The sequence below is a fragment of the Bison bison genome, unplaced genomic scaffold, assembly GCF_000754665.1.
Source record: "Bison bison bison isolate TAMUID 2011002044 unplaced genomic scaffold, Bison_UMD1.0 scf7180017864035, whole genome shotgun sequence".
Classification (NCBI taxonomy): domain Eukaryota; kingdom Metazoa; phylum Chordata; class Mammalia; order Artiodactyla; family Bovidae; genus Bison; species Bison bison.
Window position 1 is genome coordinate 19,046,594 of NW_011494607.1, and position 19,770 is coordinate 19,066,363.

The 19,770-nt window shown below is 34.2% G+C and overlaps 1 protein-coding gene across 2 annotated transcripts in view; it reads right to left on the reverse strand.

Moving 5' to 3' along the window:
* USP45 (ubiquitin specific peptidase 45) overlaps window positions 1-19,770 on the reverse strand; it is a 55,430-nt gene that overhangs the window by 4,568 nt on the left and 31,092 nt on the right. For both annotated transcript variants that reach the window (XM_010834741.1, XM_010834740.1), the window contains exons 10-16: window positions 12,552-12,633; window positions 10,577-10,668; window positions 8,743-8,799; window positions 8,268-8,411; window positions 6,299-6,971; window positions 4,413-4,510; window positions 1,123-1,209 (exon numbers count right to left, since the gene is read on the reverse strand). In XM_010834741.1, coding sequence (XP_010833043.1) covers window positions 1,123-1,209; window positions 4,413-4,510; window positions 6,299-6,971; window positions 8,268-8,411; window positions 8,743-8,799; window positions 10,577-10,668; window positions 12,552-12,633 — 1,233 coding nt within the window. The remainder of the gene's footprint in view (window positions 1-1,122; window positions 1,210-4,412; window positions 4,511-6,298; window positions 6,972-8,267; window positions 8,412-8,742; window positions 8,800-10,576; window positions 10,669-12,551; window positions 12,634-19,770) is intronic.

Here is a 19,770-nt window from a genome sequence, read left to right on the forward strand (position 1 = left end):
TTTTAGAGACACATAGAGGAAAAGATTTATGAATGAAAGGATACCTAATACTTGCTTCAAAATAATGTAAGAAAAAAAATTAATATAGAAGGAAGAGGTAGATGAGTATGTGGATGGGGTGGGACTGGCCATATATGTAGGGTCTGGGGGCAAGAGGTTTATTTGTACTGTTCTCTTTGGTGTTTGTTGGAAATTCTCCATAATAGGTACTTTTAAAAAATATGTTTCTGTAAGTTTAATACACAGCTTGCTAGACATTTTGTTTGCCACATTATCAAATTCTATGAATATATCAAATTCTATGAAGACTGAATGTAAACATCTGGCAGAAAGTGCTGGTATTCCACAGTAGATGAACTGGATTCACTGAAAAACTGCATTTAAGATATTTTTGTCTTGACTGATCAATGTATTGAAATTATTAAGTTCAGTAAGTTTATGTACCACAAAACCTAGACTGCTAACCAGAAATGGCAAGCAGGACAATATGTGAGTTACCCCAGAACTGTGTGGTGTCCACATGGAAAGCAAAGTCATCAATTTCACCTACAGTTAGTTCTCACATATAAGCACAAGCAATTATAAACCAGCTTGCTTTCTATGCCTGATTATTAAAATATTAGTAATTTTAAGTTTGTGCTCAGCTGGCAAGTATACTAGTCTCAGTTACGTACGTGAAATGGCATGAAAGACAACGCACTAGTACACAGGTTTACAAAAGAGGAGATCAGATCAGATCAGTCGCTCACAAAAGAGGAGAAAACTCTCCAAATGCTAAAACTACTGCCAATTAAGCACATCATTCACAAGAAACAGGAGAGGGCACAAAATCTGCTTATTTCTCTCAGCAACTATCTGACTCTAGCAGCATTTACAAGCAGCTTTGATCATGAACATCATGCCTCACTTATGCTTTATGCATCTTTTCAACTTATTCTGTCTCCCAAAGGACAAAAGTCATTTTCTGTGTTAAATGCTGGATGGAAGAAGAAAGGGAGGAAGGGGACATGAGAGACAGAGGGTAGGAGGTAGGGAGAAAGACATGGTCTAATAAACAATACATAGGATATTCTAAAGCATATTATTTGCAAGACAATTAAATATCTTAATAATATACTATACCTTACAAGTAGCAGAACAGAATGGTGCTAAGTCAAGCATAAGTGGAAAATCTACATGTCTGTTTACTTTGCGAAGACTCAAACCAGCCTCAAAAAAAAAAAAAAAGTAACAAACTTAATTTACAGATCAATGGGTTTGTTAATTTTAATTAAAACCAAAAGAGAAATACAAAAGGTTCGTTTCTTCATAGCTATTAAAACATCAACAATCCAAAACTGATATATGACTAAGTTCTCAATTAGGTTTCATAAACTTATTGCAAAGATCATTCATTTACATGGGTATTTTTACCACAGACAATATGAAAATAATTACTTTCACTGTGCATTACAACACTGAAAAATAAACTCAATGTGATTGAAGCTAAGCTACTGACACATATGCTACCTAAAAATGTACTCAACTGAAGAGTCAGGAGTCTGGTGTTACAGGCCTGACTCAGTGACTGGTTAACAGTTAACTTGACTCTAGACAACCTTATCTAGATCAAGGCAGAAAATGGGTATAAATGGGTTAGATTAGGTCATTTTCAGTTCTAAAATTCAGTGATATTCATTCATTAAAAAGAAAAAAGCCTGAACACCCAAATCATTTTATCAATAAAAGTAAACATTACATATTATATAAATCAAAATGAATCTTCATGTTAAGAAACTCTACTTTTTCTCTATTTTTAGTATCCAAAGGCAGGCCTTGAAAAACATATATTTACATTAAGTAATAATAAAAATTTATTGACAGACCATCAAATATATTGGATAGGAAACTCAAAAATAAAAATGGACTCTTTTTAGAATAAGAAGATACTTGAATCTGAGATGTTTGGGTAGACAAAATTAATATAGATGCAACCTTTCATGAAAAGCTTTCATGACTTACTTCAATGACTAGTCTTTTTATTTGCATACTAATCACATAACACTACAGATCGTTGCCTATTTCTTATCTTTCTTTAAAGAAAAAAAAAAACAACTTATTTTTTGACCAAAATATTGCCAGTGATTTGTATTTTCAAGTAATCTTTAGGAGTCTTAACCTGATATCAGACATGAAATTATGAAGTCATATCAGGAAAAATTAATCTGTATTCAATTTGTTTGCCTCCTTTTTTTCTTATCAGGTGACATCTACAAAGCAGCTGATACCAGCAATGTCTGAGATCATGTCAGGCTTATGTGTCCTCCCCAAACAGTACTTTGCTGTTGAAAAATTACCCCTTAAGAGAAGAGACTTCTATCAGCACTGTTATAATCTTTGCCATTTTGGACAGGCTAAAAGAGGAATCTCACTGTCATTGTATTTTGTATTTGTTTTGCTAGAAAGAATGGAACTTCCTTTCACATTTTCTTTGAATTCTTTACTTCTATGAACTGTCAATTCATGTTCTTTACCCTTTTACTATTAGAGTCTTGATCTTTTTATTATTGATCTTTCAGTTCAGTTCAGTTCAGTTGCTCAGTCGTGTCTGACTCCTTGTGACCCCATGAATCACAGCACGCCAGGCCTCCCTGTCCATCATCAACTCCCGGAGTTCACTCAAACTCATGTCCATCAAGTCTTTAAGGGCTCTTTATTTATTTTCAATATTAATCACTTGCTATATTTATGACAAAGAGCTCTATCTTGTTGAGATCTCTCAGGTACTGTGGATGTTTCTAATAGAACTCTAAAATTAGTATGGGGAAATAGGTTTTCAGGGACACAAGAAAGCCAGAAGCAGAGACACTGCTTAGAGATTCTGATCCCTTTATTTCAGTTCCAGGGAATGAGAATGTGGCTTTGCAGACATTACATCTAGCCTGAGATCAAGAAGGGGCCTAGACATCTATAAAAATTTCCCTGTAAGGGCATGAACTCCTTCTGTAGGTTATTCCTAAAAGGGATGCAAGTACCGAATATAAAATAACCGTGGTATATCATTCTCAAGTCCGGCATGACCCTAGCAAGTTCACACCAAGTCCCTGCAGATATACACCTTCCATTTAGCATTCTGATGTACTGTAATGAGACACAACACATCTGCTTCTGCTTTTCATGGCCATTTCCACAGAGTTTCTGTAATGTTGGCTATAGAAAATCAAGAACTTCATCTAATTTCTGTGGGTAGGGATGGAGATACAGAGAAAAATCTCTTCCAGGCCATCTGTGGCCCACCTGAAATGTTGCAGATATATCATCAAAGCTTTCCATCTCTTGAGATTTCTTTCAAAGGTTTTATATTTAGAAAATTGTTCACACAAGGAACAGGTTAGTAATTTTCCTGAAGTTTTCTTCTAGTCTTTCAATAATGGTTCATAGAATTAAAAAAATCTGTCTGAAAACAGTACTGATATCAACATATTTGGTCTAGAAGGAAGCTCTAAATTTTTATTTCAAACATCTTTCTTAAGTCCTTTAGAGAATAACCTAGCCTCCTTCCCAACTGATTTGAGATTCATCCTATATCATAACAACAGACTTTAAATTGTACTAAATTCACTGACAATTCTGACCATAGTATTTAATTACTAAAGTTTCTTCAGGAGAAACTTGAAAATCATTTTATCAAATGCAAAAAAAAAAAAAAAAAAAAAAAAGAGAGAGAGAGATAGGACATTAAAGTATAACTGGAGAAAAACGTTTAAAAATAGGTTCTTTCCCATTAGAGTCCTAAAAAAGTGAGGCCTGCCTTGTAGCCCTTTTTGCAATTAGTCCCAGCCAATCACACTCAGCCCAAGCACTCTTCTCCACTGGGATAAAACCTCAGAAAGCTATGTGTACCTTGTTATTTCCCTGCTTCTAAGGGTTCTTTAAAAATTCTATTTTCCACTGACACAAACCTACACACACTCTCTCTCTCTCTCACAGACACACACCACTGAGGTTCCTATCATACCAACTAAATGTTCAAATATTGTGAATTAGACAATCTTATTTAGAAAAGTCTTATAAGCTATCATGGCTGAAAAAGCAGTAAATCTCATGAGAAAATATTTAAATTCAATAAATTACTGTCTAATCCTTGACAGTACAAGACTTGTGTGTGTATGCTTAGTTGCTCAGTTGTGTCCAGCTCTTTGCAACCCATCAACTCCTCTGTCTATGGAATTTTCTAGGCAAGAATACTGGAGGGGGCTTCCATTTCCTCCTCCGGGGATCTTCTTGACCCAGGGATCAAACCCATGTCTCTTGCATCTCCTGCATTAGCAGGTGGATACCTTACCACTGCACCACCTGGGAAGCCTTACAAGACTAAGGCTCCGCAAAACATATGATGAAAATATGTGTAGTGCTACTAAAGAGAATTTTACCTGATGAAATCTTTTAAGATGGAGAATCAGGATAGCTGGAACAGCAGAAATGAGCAATTGCTTCCTGGCATTAGTATAAACCCCCTCTGCTTTCTTTTCTGCATAAGATACAATAAATTTATTTATAAATTACATCTTATACATTATTGCCCATATAGTATAGTAAACATTTAAATAGAATCATTATACCACATTTTTGAAAATGTTAGAAAAGAAATTAGATTTCTGATTACTGGGAGCCTCAACTCAACCCTAAAACTCCAACAATATGAAAGGGATTTTTTTTTTTAAGGCATACAGTTATAAGGACAAAGAATAGGAGAGGTGACACTTGCAACACAACTCTGGAAGCTGGAAAGCTGATAGACCAGAAGTGACTTATGTCAATGCCTTCCAGTCAAATACCACCAGAAACATACCTGTAATTGAAAAAACTGGGTCATTACTCACTGCAGTGAAAGAAGATCACCTATCATGGGAACGATGGGATATTTCCATAAAAGGTTGTTACATATGTAAAATAGATAGCCAGTGGGAATTTGCTCTTTGATGCAGGGAACTCAACCTGGGGTTCTGTGACAATATAAAGGGGTGGGGCAGGGTAGGAGGCGGGAGGGAGGTTTAAGAGGGAAGGGACATATGTATATCTATGTCTGACTCATGTTGATGCATGGCAGAAACCAACACAACATTATAAAGCAATTATCTTCCAATTAAAAATAAATTAATAAAAAAATAAGAGGTTGTTAGAAATGACTTGTGATAGGATTTGAATATGGCCAATTGCATACTTAACTTGGATTAGTATAAGCTGGCATTTCTTCCTCTCCCATCTAGACATTAATTTTAATGTATTAATCATATTTTCATTCTGATGCTTTGACATCTGGGGCCTTGCTGACACTGGAAAGGGCCTTTTCCATAGCCTAATTCCTAGATAGTAAATAAATTAAGCGTGCCTTTCATATGTATTTCCAAAGCCCTTACCCAACCACCTCCTTTACTGGGCTCAGATACTCTAGGTCACTATTCACCTGCCCTACTCACACCAGAGCCAGGTACCAGACCTCTAGAGACAGCCCCTATACCTCAGATTATTCACTTCTAAACCTTTCTGCCCTCCTTCATTCATTCCTTCCCTCGGCAACCACAATAAACGCACTTGACTGCACTTTCCCCCTTGCTCCCCGTCTCCTGACCAACCCTGGTGCTTCCCTTGTGGCCCTGGGCGGCATGTCTTAGTGTGTCTCCTCCTCTTGGGAACTTCACTTAAGTAATAAACTACCTTTTCAGTGGCAATCATCTCATCTGTTAGGCTCATTATACCTGAATAATAAAACGTACATTTTAAAAGTCATTAAGAATCGGAATTTTTTCTTCATTTAATCAAGGCTAGAGGTACACCAAAAATTTCCTACTTGACAAATCAACCTTTTCTACTTTTCTCTTGTCAACAAAACATAGTTAGTATATAGCTAGCTTTATAATATACAATTACTTAAAATCTTCAAATTTATATCTCATGATATGACTTTTGTGAAGGACATTAATCTCACTGGTGTTGCAATTAAGTTTTACAGAAATTATTTCTGGAAAGACTTCAGATAGCTAGTTCCCTGAAATAAGATTATGTGAATTTGCATTTTCAAGATGGATACTTCCTGTTCTTCAATTTATTTGGACAAAATTCTATTGAAAATTTCCCCTGCCCAGTCAGTGTCTTCAATGCTAAGGTACAGATATGAATAACACAAGCCCTGACTCCAAGCAGCTAATGTATGGTGACAGGTTCTTAGGTTCCTCCATGTGGGATCTATTACCCACTAGTCACTGATTATCAGATAATCCATGAATACTTAAAAAAAAAAGTTAAGCTAAATACTTACCTGCAGAAGTAGTTTCCTTTTGGTACTTCTGTTTCTTCTCAGTACAGTTCTCACACAGAAGCTTGTTATTCCCCATTAGCAATTCCATAGATGTAAACTGATAGAGACAAGACTGAACTGAACATTCTTTAGAAGTGGTTATATAGCTCTGAGAAAGGGTCTGAAAAGCATTTTGGGGGCTCTGAGACACCATATGCTTGTCCTCTGAAAAACACAAATTATTTGAAACACTTAGTGGCTGATTTTCTCTGTCAAAATCCCTAGCTCGAATTATAGTGCTGCTCAAATGAAGTTCAGAAATAGCTTCCGCCACTCCCTCATCACCATGGTCGCCCTCCCTAGTGAGTGGTTCACTCTTGGACGGGTAGTGAGGGTGTCCATTTGTGTGCGTGTAGTATCCGCTTCTGGATCTCAACAACAAAGTCTGTTTCGGAGCACTCTCAGACTCCGAAGCCTCGCTGTCAGCATCAACGCTACTTTCAGAAAGGCTGTCTTCTTTCTCACTGCCATCGGTGGGGCTTTCAGTCAGAGTCAACTCAGTGTTCAGGATGCTTGCAAACAATGAAGAGTCTCTATTCACCTCAAGGCTTTCATTTTCCTGGTATATGACAGCAGCTTTATCTTCTCCAGATGATGATTTTCTTGTACATTTTCTGCCATGAATTAGCTGATTCTGTAAGTCGATAGTGTTTTCAGAGAAAAGAATCTGTGACCTTACTGAAAATAAATGCTAGTAAGTCTTACTTAAACATTTCACAATTATTAAAATAATATTTCTAGTACCTCTGAAATCCATTTACTAAATCTACCCAAACTACAATGAACAGTATGCTAACAAAAAGCTCTAATTTAAAAATAAACGTTTACACAAGGAACCAACTTAATGGTTACCTATTTATGGGTGGGGAACAGCACTTGTGTGGAACAGTGCTATGCTGGAGGCTTTTCAAGTGTAAACCTCTGCATAATTTATGTAGTTTTGTCCCTTAAAGGACTTTTGAACAGAGTAAGTTAAATCTGGTAATACATCAATTTGCCAAGTTAGTATAAATCATATCATGTAAAAAAATTGTTTGTTTTTTTTTTTTAACAAGGTGCAAATTCAAATGGATGTCTTTAAATTAATCTGGCTTTATTCATCAATCACCATCGTCACCCTCCCTAGTGAGTCCCTGGGGAAACAGTGGATCAGATAATGGTCATCAATTACTGATAACATCACAGGAAAAGAAATATCAAACATAATATGTACCTCCTGATAGAAATACATACCATCACTTGAAAAAGTTTTCTTGCAAAAAATTAAATAATCAAACTTAAACCTATTTAGGCCTTTAGTTCTAACTGCCTTAGAGAGGAAACAAAGGGAACAGAGGCATCTCTTAAGAACATGTAGACGAATTACTGCTTGCAAAACGAACTACCACAATATGCAAAATGAATTACTATTGATATAGGAAGGTGAGACTGCTGAAAAAAAAGATTTCATGTCTTCAACAAATAAATTGCAAAGAAAACAAAAGGTGGAATCTGTGGATTAAAAGACATTTAAGACACGTGGGAAGCTATAGATCTTTTTAAGATCCTAAATTCAAATATGCTTGAAAAAGCAAAAACAAATATTTTATGAGACAATTACAGAAATTAAAATTATGACTAGATGTTTGTCCTATTAAGTTTTAAATATTTTTAGGTACAATAATGATACAATGGTTATGTCTTTAAAAAGCATCTTTTAGAGAAATACATTTAGATATATGTTGGGATTTATTTCAGAATAATCTAGGATGAGGAGGAGGAAAATGTGAGACAGACAGATAAAACATGACCAGTTGTGAGATGACAATTATGACACTGAGGGTACCTGGGGGGTTATTATACCTTTTTCTCGATTTTTGTATACTTAAAAAATTTTTCTTACTAAAATGTTTCAAAAAGCAGGATGTTTCACAAATGCATATAATCTTACCATATCTTTAGATGAAGAATGCTTCCTGATTGCTCTGGGTTGATGAGTATTTTCTACAGGAACAGTGCCACTGTATTGACCATTATCTGTCTCTTGTAAACGTCCATATTTACTTATTCTTCCCAAAAGTACAGGTTTTGAAACCTATATAGATAACATGTACATAATACAAAATTTCTTTAGGAAATGAATTCTGGATATCATCTACTTTTTAATATTTGTAACACTTGAAATATAATTTCCTAAATGATAATTCTCAAAATATAAAGCATAAGCGTTTAAATTCCTTGAGATTAGGAACTATATCGTCCTTCACTCATCCATATACAAACTCCAATATCAAATACACTGCACAAACTCAATTACTGTATATAAAGAGTAATGACTCTCAGATACTTGATAATATACTCAAAAATGCCTACGTTTTGAATTTATAAATGTCCTTCACAAAAAGACTTAAGGTTTTTCTCCTTACCCTTTCTTCTATTATAGGAAGTGAAATATCAATAAAAGGATCTTTCACCGTGGAGATCTTAAAAAGAAAACACATTGAAAACTTCAGTTAGAATTCTAATGTAGACAATGTAGTTTTGTAAACTCTTAAAGAAATCAAACTTCCCAGGAAACTTAAAATCTTAAGTTAAAAAGCATTCTTGGAAGAAACAGTAATTTAATTGGGTATAGCAACACATTTGTTCAGTCGCTCAGTCGTATCCAACTCTTTGTGACCCCATGGCAACACATATGCGGTTAATCAAAATAAGATAATCCAAAACTTAAGTAAATGCAACACAGTTGAATTTTATAATACTGTTAATATGACTAATGTGGAATATTTAAAGTAACTTTTAAAATAAACTGTGTTTAATAAAACTGATTAACTATATAAGCATATTTTTGGTGAAATTGGGGCCATAACATATGACATACGTTATGACATAACATAAATAAAATATGAAATGTTAAGAAAAAGCCATGAGAAAAGCTAGAGAACTTGACGGTGTTTTGAAGATTCTTCAGGATAATTCTATTTTAAAAGATACTCTATAGTTTGTGAAAAAAGAAAACAACTTCTATGTTGAATATATTAGAAACCTAAGTGGAGCTGACTATTGAACAATGTGGGGGTTAAGAATGCTGACCCCCATCCCACTGAATAGTCAAAAATTAGAGCATAACTTCACAGTTGGTGCTTTGTATCTGGGATTCTGTGTCTGCAGATTCAACCAAATGCAGAGATTGTGTAGGACTTTAGCAGTATTTACTGAAAAAATTTGTGTATAAGGGAGCCCTTGCAGTTCAAACCCATGCAATTCAAACCCACGCTGTTCAAGGGTCAATCATAATATCATGATGACACATTCTGTGCTTCACTATGACAGGCTTGAAGGAGATACAATATATAATCCTGATTTTATAAGATTAGAGAGGAAAGATACTCTACAATCTGGGATAGGAAGACAGATATAAAGACTCTCTCTTTTATGATTAAAATCTGACAGAAATTTAAACCTATTATATGCCATACAGTTCCAGAAATATTCCTTACCAAGCAATTGAAAAACCTGTAAAAATTTATACAGTCCTTAAGAAGCTATTGTGCTTTCCTGGTGGCTCAGAGGTTAAAGCGTCTGCCCGCAATGCGGGAGACCTGGGTTCAATCCCTGGGCTGGAAAGATCCCCTGGAGAAGGAATGGCAACCCACTCCAGTATTCTTGCCTGGAGAATCCCAGGGACGGAGGAGCCTGGTAGGCTACAGTCCACGGGGTCGCAAAGAGTTGGACACGACTGAGCGACTTCGCTTAAGAAGCTTTTACAGTACAGATGGCATTCAAAATGAAATTATCACTAAATTCAAAAATGAGTCAAGTCTGCTTTTTTAAAAAAAATTGAACAAGTAATATAAATATAAATTTTTAAAGAAGATCAGCCTAAATTATGTTATTATTTCTTTTGGGATTACAATTTAGGGCAATGCATAATGATATTAACGTAGTTACTCTCTTCACAGAAGTTTCTCTTTCATTTTCAATCCAAATGAGTAGCTAGCACATAGGATTATACTAAAATAGGCTAAATGAACTTCACAGGTGTGTCAAGAGGAAAATTTAGATAACATTTACTTAAAAAAATTATACATTATGTTTATTTTCTAACAGTGAAGGATATATTTTTTAAAGACTTTCAAAAACTACTACAGTCATCTGTCACAAATAAAAATGACTGCTAATGATTACATGTGAAAGAAAACAATAAAAACAATATGACTATAATCTAGTCCATGTTGAAGAGAATTACAAAGTACCTACATTTGAACATTCTTCACACATGACCGTGCTAGTTAATTCACCAATAAAGATACGATCTATGAAGTTCATTTTCACACCTTCTCTTCCATATGCTGTAAAAATAATACTTTTAATGAAAAAAACATATCAACCATCAACCTAACAATGTAACAGGCTTTTTTCCTGTTGAATCAAAAGAAATCTGAATAATCTGGGACCATATTTAATAATATATTTTACTATATGATCTTATAATTTTCTTTACAATTCTATAGAGAAAATGTGACTATCAACTACTGTAGTCTCAAATAACAAACTGATTATTCTTAAACTTTAAGAAGTAAAATAAGTAGAGTAATCACCACTGTTCATACCACACTCAACTGCTCCCACTAAACCCTTTAAAAAGCCTCTGTGCCTAACCTAGAGGTAGACAGAGGGATGGAAAAAGAGATTACGATTTAGGGCTACAAATGCCAGGACCATAACTATGGACACAACAGAGCAGTAAAAGACAAGTAAACACTGCAAAGCATACGAACTAACATGGAAATTAATAACTTAGCTGTATATTTAACTCCTGTTCCATAAAAGTGTTAAAATCATTCTATTTCTATATGATATACTACATATTTATATATTTATAAGTAAAAGAAAATGATGCCTATGGTTTGATTCAAAATAATATGGAATTGGGGGAGAACAGATGAAACATGAATCAAGTGTAATTTAAGCATGATTATGGGCACACAGGCACATGGGCTTCACACTATTCTAATGGAAGTTTGAAATTTCTCACAGTAAACCACGGGGGAAAATATATTAAAAAATTTTTTTTCAAACCTACTCACTCCTCTTTCAAATTTCTCTTCCATCCTTTTTGGATCTCTATCCTCAAATTTCATGCAAACAATTGAAATCATTTTAAAACATTACTTGAAGCACTGAATGACAGAGCAGATTTTTATCTGGACATATCAAGAAATACCTTTTAATTATGATGGTAACTATTTAGAAGTTATGTTTAACTAAGATGTTTCATTAAGGAAAACTGTACAAGGGATTGAAAGTAAGTAAGATTACAAAACTGAAAAGGAGTGAAAGAAAAAATGAACAGTTATTCTAAACATGCACTAGATGGCACTATCTCAAAACAAAACAGAGCATACTTGAGACCCTATTATTTTTTAAAATCTTGAACCTTCAACTGCACACAGTTTTGTTATATACAAGCTTAATGTATTTATATTTGTTTATATAGACACCCTTTATATATAATGCTATAAAAAACAGAATTAGAAAAGAGAATAAATAAAATAAATAATATTTTTAAACATTTTCTAAAAATGAGTTACTACCTCAAGGAAGAATATATTTATAGGACACAGTAAATTGTTAATAACATGGGATATAAACCTACATTTAAATACTGATCATTATAAATGATCAGCTTTGATCAGTTAGTTAATCATTGTTTCTGCCTCATATTTTGGCTGATCAAGAGTCAACACTAGGAGTAGACATGTATGCTTGACGTAACAGTACCCTCTTAAATAATGATTTCCTTGTAGGAATCTCTGGAACACTGAAGCATTTTGTCTAGTTAAGACTAGATAATACCCATAAATCCACTATCTAATAAGCACACTTCAAATGAAAAATGACACAGTATGATAAAAGTGAACTTCCAAGTGAGGTTGCTACTTTCAACAACCTTTCAAATCTCCCACAGGATACTTCTCTTAAGTGCATCAGTCAAACTGTATATTTGATATTAGTTTTTTTTTTAATTCACATAGATTCTAATATTTTCTTTCTATGACCCATTAGACTGTCTTGCCACCACAGGAATAAGTAAACTCTTAGCAGCAGCAGCAGCATTACTTCAGAGAATTAGTTTACATAATGTTCAGTTCCTCTCCCACTTCCCCGCTAAAAAGAAACTTACAATATTTTCTTCTAGAAAAAACTTTTAACAGTGAAACTGTCAACATACCTTTGACTTTTTTTCTAGTTTCATCATCAGCAGTTTTAGTAGTTGGGTTGTTGAATGCTTTTAGAATGCCAGCTTGTATTCGCTATAAAACAAAATAATAAGAATTTCTTAAGAATGTATACTAGAATGTATCCTTTCAAAGCATTATTCTGTGTTCCCGTGACTAGAATCTGGTTTCAGTGACAACTGACTCAAACTTCATCCTCTTAAAAGAGGATTTTCAAACAGCAACATACACTGGATCTCAGTTCCCTAGTCTGTAAATTAAAATGACTGAATTTTTAGAAAGTTAAATGTGTCCTTTAGTCCAGTTCTAAAACTCCATGCATGAATAATTTTGTGTTGCCAGATTCTCCCCCAAATAAGTCAAGGTTCCTACATACAGGTTCTCTTGTGTTTAAAGTATTTTTCACAGTCAACAAAAAGCAAGCAGCCTAGTCCCATTTTTTTTTTTTTACAGGTTTAGAATAAGTTCTCCTTTTTTCTTCTATCCCCCATCTTTCCCCATCTCTTGCTTCCTCCCTCCCTCTCGCCAACTCTGTCCCTAAGATGATTTACTCCTTAACCAGGACAAAAAGTAACAAGTAGATCATATGAAATTTCTTATCTACGAAGAAAGTAGTAATACATAAGCAGCTATTAAACTGGTCACTATGACCTCCATATAGATATATATACACACACACATGTATCAGATCAGATCAGATCAGTCGCTCAGTCGTGTCCGACTCTTTGCGACCCCATGAATCGCAGCACGCCAGGCCTCCCTGTCCATCACCAACTCCCGGAGTTCGCCCAGACTCACGTCTATCGAGTCAGTGATGCCATCCAGCCATCTCATCCTCCGTTGTTCCCTTCTCCTCCTGCCCCCAATCCCTCCCAGCATCAGAGTCTTTTCCAATGAGTCAACTCTTCGCATGAGGTGGCCAAAGTACTGGAGTTTCAGCTTTAGCATAATTCCTTCCAAAGAAATCCCAGGGCTGATCTCCTTCAGAATGGACTGGTTGGATCTCCTTGCAGTCCAAAGGACTCTCAAGAGTCTTCTCCAACACCACAGTTCAAAAGCATCAATTCTTCGGTGCTCAGTCTTCTTCACAGTCCAACTCTCACATCCATACATGACCACAGGGAAAACCATAGCCTTGACTAGACGAACCTTTGCTGGCAAAGTAATGTCTCTGCTTTTGAATATGCTATCTAGGTTGGTCATAACTTTCCTTCCAAGGAGTAAGCGTCTTTTAATTTCATAGCTGCAGTCACCATCTGCAGTGATTTTGGAGCCCAGAAAAAGCCTGACACTGTTTCCACTGTTTCCCCATCTATTTCCCATAAACATATATGTATATATATATATATACACACATACACATGACTAAAGTCCAGAATATTGTCCACAACAAGAAGACAACTTCAGAACTTAATTGTTATTTTATTTGAATTTAGTTGTCAATGAAAATCATGTGTTCAAGTGCTCAGCAGCTCTTAGTAAATAAGTTTTATGGTTCTACACCTCTTACATATGGCTTAGAAAAGATCTAACCTCACGAAAAACTCTCAGAATAAAACTACATATATTCCAAAAATAAAGATTTATTTAAGCTAATAAATTATCATCTTTTACACTAATTGCAGCCCTCTTAGTGGATAAATTTAATCTTCTCTAATTCACATTTTAACAGTGGGGTGAGGGGAAAGGTAGTAAGCAAAGTCTTAATTACAGGTTTTCATATATGTGAAACCACTGTTTGACTTAGATTTCTTGATATGAAAATGATACATAAATCTTTTGTCAAAAAATTATCATGTCAAAGAGAAATTAAGCAGAATTGCAATCTTCTCAGAGAGTAAGAAAACTCTATATGTCAGAATCCAAGATACTTTTCACTCTTCAGAACAGCTTTATATATGTAAATCGATTGAAAAGAATTAAAAACAAATTAAGCAGCTAACTTATACATTTAGAAAAGGACATTAAACTGAACACAAGTATAAGGAAAGAGTTAAGAGGATAGAAGTAGAAATTGAAGAGAATAAATAAATGAATCAAAAGCTGATTTTCTGGGCAGCAGGGACTAAACCCACCAACTAACCTAAATCAAGACAAGCGTGAAAAAAAAAGATAAGCATGAAAAGCATAACATCACATATAACAAAGATGGAGAATCACTACCTAAATGAAAGATATTGCAAATAATCATGAGAGACTACTTTGCTCAACTCTTAGGTAATTATATTTGAAATTTCAGGAAAAAGAAAACCAGATAATTTTTCAAAAAATTAGAAAATTTTCCAGCTTTCAAGGAAGGAAAAAAATATCATTAAAGTCACTGAATTACATAATCCCTACACAAACCTCCAGTACCTAATAATTTCACAGAAACAGTAAACCTATGTCCCAGGGCACAGAAAAAGGAAAGCTATCAAATTATCTTCATGAAGCATAATACTGGTACCAAAAGCTGACAAGAGTGTACACACAGATATAATATTACCTAAAAAAATTCTAAATAAAATATCAGCGACAGAATAGAGCTAGCTGCACAGTAAAAAAAAAAACCCACAAAGATTATAGTATGACCAAGAGGCCTTTATTCTAGTAGTACAGGGATATTAGGGAACTCTAATAACATTAATTAATATAAGTCATCATATACACTGAGAAAAAATAAGATCAAATCCCTCGATACCCCCATTCACTACTACTATTTAACACTGTAAAGTTTTACTGATGTATTTGACAAAAAATAAATCTCAGAGATATAAAAGTATAAAAGAGAGAAAATTATTTGCAGATGACATGACTTTTTACTTCGAAAAGCCAGAGGAACTAAATGAGATAAAAAGCTACTATAATAATGAGAATTTAATAGGGAGTATATAAAGATAATGAAGTCAATCGCCTTCACACAAACAGAACTGTTAGAAGATATAGAAGAAAACAAACAATAATCGCAACTGAAAATATAAAATAACTAGGAATAAACTAAACAAATGTGTAACATCTAACAAAGGAACACTACTGAAAGAGACAAAAGAAAATTTGATCAAATGGAAATACACAGCACGTTCTTGGATAAGTCCTATCATTATGAACATTTCAATTCACCTTCCACCCAATTTATTTATTTAACATAATTCCAGTGAGAATGGCAATAGTATATAGATTTTAGAGTTTTCTTTTTCTCTTTTTAATGTGAGAGGTTGAAGGGAGAGGTAGGTTCTACCCAGGTATGGAAAAAATAAATAAGAATAGCAATGAAAACCTGGGGGCAGAGAGGAAAGTGTAGTAAGAGATGATTGACTAAATGCATTAAAATCTTCATAACTGAAAGGTTAAATCTAGTACTTAAACATATAAGCAAACACAACCAAGGGCAAGTTGAGAAAAAACCCAAATAATATGAAAAGTTAGTATAATTAGAGTGCTACCAATTTAGTGGGGAAAACATACTATATAGTTTGGGTAACTATAGGATAGCCAAATGGGAAAAATGAAAATATCATGGAACAGGGTAAATTTCAATAGATCAAGCTTTAGATAAAAGTCAATCATAAAAGTACCAGAAGAAAACATGGGGAAATTCTTTTATAACCTTGAAGTAAATTTAAAAATTTGCCTTTTCAACCAAGACTCAATATCCAGAAGCCATATAAAAATAAAAAAAAATTTAAGATTTTTAAATTCAAAAACAAAAAAATGTTTAGCATTACATTACATTTAAAAAAAAAAGCTATTGTCACATTATAGGCAAAATCACATCACAAATGATAAACTTGGTAACATATTTCCTCTCTAGTACACAAAAAGCTTTTAGAAATCAGCAAAAGATCAAAACCCAGTAGAAAAATGGGCAAAAAAATAAGAACAAATGAAAAGATACTGGGCTTTATTCAAAAAGAGAAAAACATACACTAAAATTACTCTGAGATACCATTTGCTACCTATCAGATTGACAAAAATTTTAAAGTTTGGTATAACAGTCTTTTGGTGAGGTTATGGAAAAACCCTCTCCATATATGTTATGTTGCTGACAGAGTGAAAACTGTATGCCTATGGAGGACAATTTGGTAACAGTTATCAAAATTCCAAATGCGTGCATCATTTGACCCAGAAAGCTCACTTCTGTATTTATATAGATATTCTTACAGACATGTGAAATAACACACATACATTATTCATCAGAGCATTGTTCATAAAGGCAAAAACACTGGAAACCACATATAAGGAACAATCAATAAGGAAATGGTTAGAATTGGTTATAAAGGAACAAGTTTGTTTTTTTAAAAAAAGGAAACTTTTTACCTTCTGCTATGGAAAGTTGCTATAATATGTTACCTTAATCAAAAGGAAAAACATACATATGTATACACACACACCACCAAATGAGAACACAAACAAAGACAACAAAGTGGTTTACAGGCAACAGCAGGGGCATCATGTAAGGGAATGCCCAGGAGGACAGTTAGGAAGAATTTCACAATGATGCTTACACATCTAATGTGGGAGGCAACCAATCTAGACTGGGGCAGTGAGACTTACAAGAAGGATATATTGTTGACACCAAGATCCCTTCTGCCATTCTACCATGTTTTTCTCTGAGAACAGAATGTACAGGGAATGAGCTGCTAATGTTACATCTCCCCTCTCTGCTCTGCTACCTTGATCAGGAGAGGAAACAAACTACCACCCCAGAATTGTTCTGCTTGGGCCTATTCCCGAGAGTCATGAAGTGGGCCATGATGAACTCAGAAGCAGAAAACATGGAGCAGTCTCCAACCTTCTGGGATGAGAACTAGTACCTGGTCTCTTCTAATCTCTGTCAATTGACCTTGATTTTGACAGGTGTGACTCAGAACACATTCATGACCTTGCCTACTGACTTTCCCAGAAAGAGGTCTTCTAAATTGGGGAGCCAAAGCCAGACTACGTTCCAGAGATTCTCTCAACTCATCTTCTGGGAACCATCCAATAAAGGCAGTTAAGTTTGTGCTTGCTACCCAATAAAACTAAACAACATATTGTTTAAGCATATAGAAGTAGCTCTCAAAACTATGGAATGATTTCTGTAAAAGTCAAAATAGTGGTTACCTGTGCTGAGGAAGAAGTATTTGAAAAAAAGAAACAGGTAGCTTTTATGGTACTAATAATCTATTTTTTAACTCTGGGGGTGGTGGTAGGGAGGAGTGCTAATAGTATTTATAGTATGCTTTAAACTATATCTGTACATGTTCTTTTATATGATGATATGTTTTATAATTAGTTTTTAATATTCCTCCCCAATAATTATGAAAGTAGGCTCTATTTATTAACTAGCCTATGATCAGCACATTATATTTCCTAGAACTGCTTGCTATTCTCTTTATTTTCAAAGTTAATGCAAGATTCAAAAATTTAAATATATACAAAGTAGGATATAAAAGTAAACATACAACAATTCATACCATGTTACTCACTCCTAAAATATACTTACATGTGAAAGAAATTGAAATATGTGTCCCAGAAGCTATTAAATATTGAAGTAATCTCTAATTCAGACTCAATAAACTTGAAAATTGATATAATTTTGATACTGAGGTAAAAACTTGACTTTTTTACCTTGAAAAGAGAACACTGAACACTGAAAAAAGAAGCAAATTAGAACGGTGCAAATTCCATGCAAGAGAAATATTCAATGGACTTAAATGAAAGATGCCAATAAATACCCATGTTCACCTATAAATATCATCTATAGATAAAACTGTAAAAAGTCTATCCAGCAACTAAAGACCTCTAATTCAACTTACAAGTCTACAAATTTATTCTACAATTTGAACACTTTACCATTTCAGACATGACTTTTAATGAGCCTTTACCATACTCTGATATGTAAGCTGCAATATCACTCTTTTTTAAAAGAGTAAAAACAATGAAGCTGTTTAAATTCTTAACTTTTATTAAACTATTAGATATTTGCTTTTTTCATTGTATCCTAGCCACAAATTTACATTCTCTGCTCTAAACTGTTAAGCTTAGTTAAAAGGTAGTTCATCAAGTTGAATAAAATAAATGGGTTTAGGTCCATCTACAACCTTCATTGTTAAGAGTTGTGCTTTAAGCCATTTAGATTTTAAAAAAAGACTGGTCAGAGAGCTACTAACAACTGCAGCACATTAATCAATTCACAGTATCAAGGTTCAACCAGTTCAAACCTCCTTGTTAAACTCTTTTTAAAAATAAGAATGCAAAACACATAATTTAAGTTAGCAGAGCTATTCTACCTTTAAAATCATGTTACCTAATAATGGATTAAAGTGATAAATCTTTGATAATAAAAATGTAATAATACCATTAATTTAGTGATAGCTCAAACTAAAAGGAAAAAAAGTCAAGAAGCATATATTTCTAAGCTGAAAAGACTGCCTATAAAAGAAGCCCTTATTGTGAATTTGACTTTATTTCACATATAAAAAATTTACAAAATTTCCACAAATGATCCCTTTTATCTCTCTACTTAGCAAGAAGGAGTCATATTCCTCAACTTCATAGTCATAAGAAAAAGACCTTAGTGAAACAAGATGAAAGGAGGTCAGCCATTTTTTAACCATCACTAGAAGGGTCTGGTGGCAGACATACCGCTGTAGCCTTCCTTCAATCAAAGAACACATGGCGCTGACAAACCACAACAGCAGCCAGACTAACAGCTGTGGAGTTCCCAGGCCAGACAATGCAGCTCCTGCCCGGGTACTCACTGTACCCAACCAGCATGACTGTCCTTGCTTACGAGACAGAAGAGATCCAAGACTTGACATTTTAATTCTGCCACTCCATCTAAAAGCCTCACGTAGAGGAAGAAAGATAAGAGCTTTCAAAAACTAATGTTTCCTGCTGTACTGCCTGAGTTTTCAAGATACTGTGAATCCCAATGCATCATTATGACAAAAGAATAATTACAACAAAGAATGCCATCAATGAAAGCAAAATCGGAAAAAAAATTACGATAGATTTTATTGTTTTACTTGTAATATCAACAGAGAAAAATATTGTAAAAAGGTGACTTTTAATTCCATTTGCAATGATACATGACCACCATGTAGTAAACATATTCCTGTAAATCTCAGGGGAAAAGAAAAAAAATCTTTCTAGCAACTGATGGCTTCAATTAATCCTAAAGTAACTACTGTGTCATCTGTAGGCTCAGAAGGTCAAAATGCATTTACTATTCCTAACACAGAGCATCTC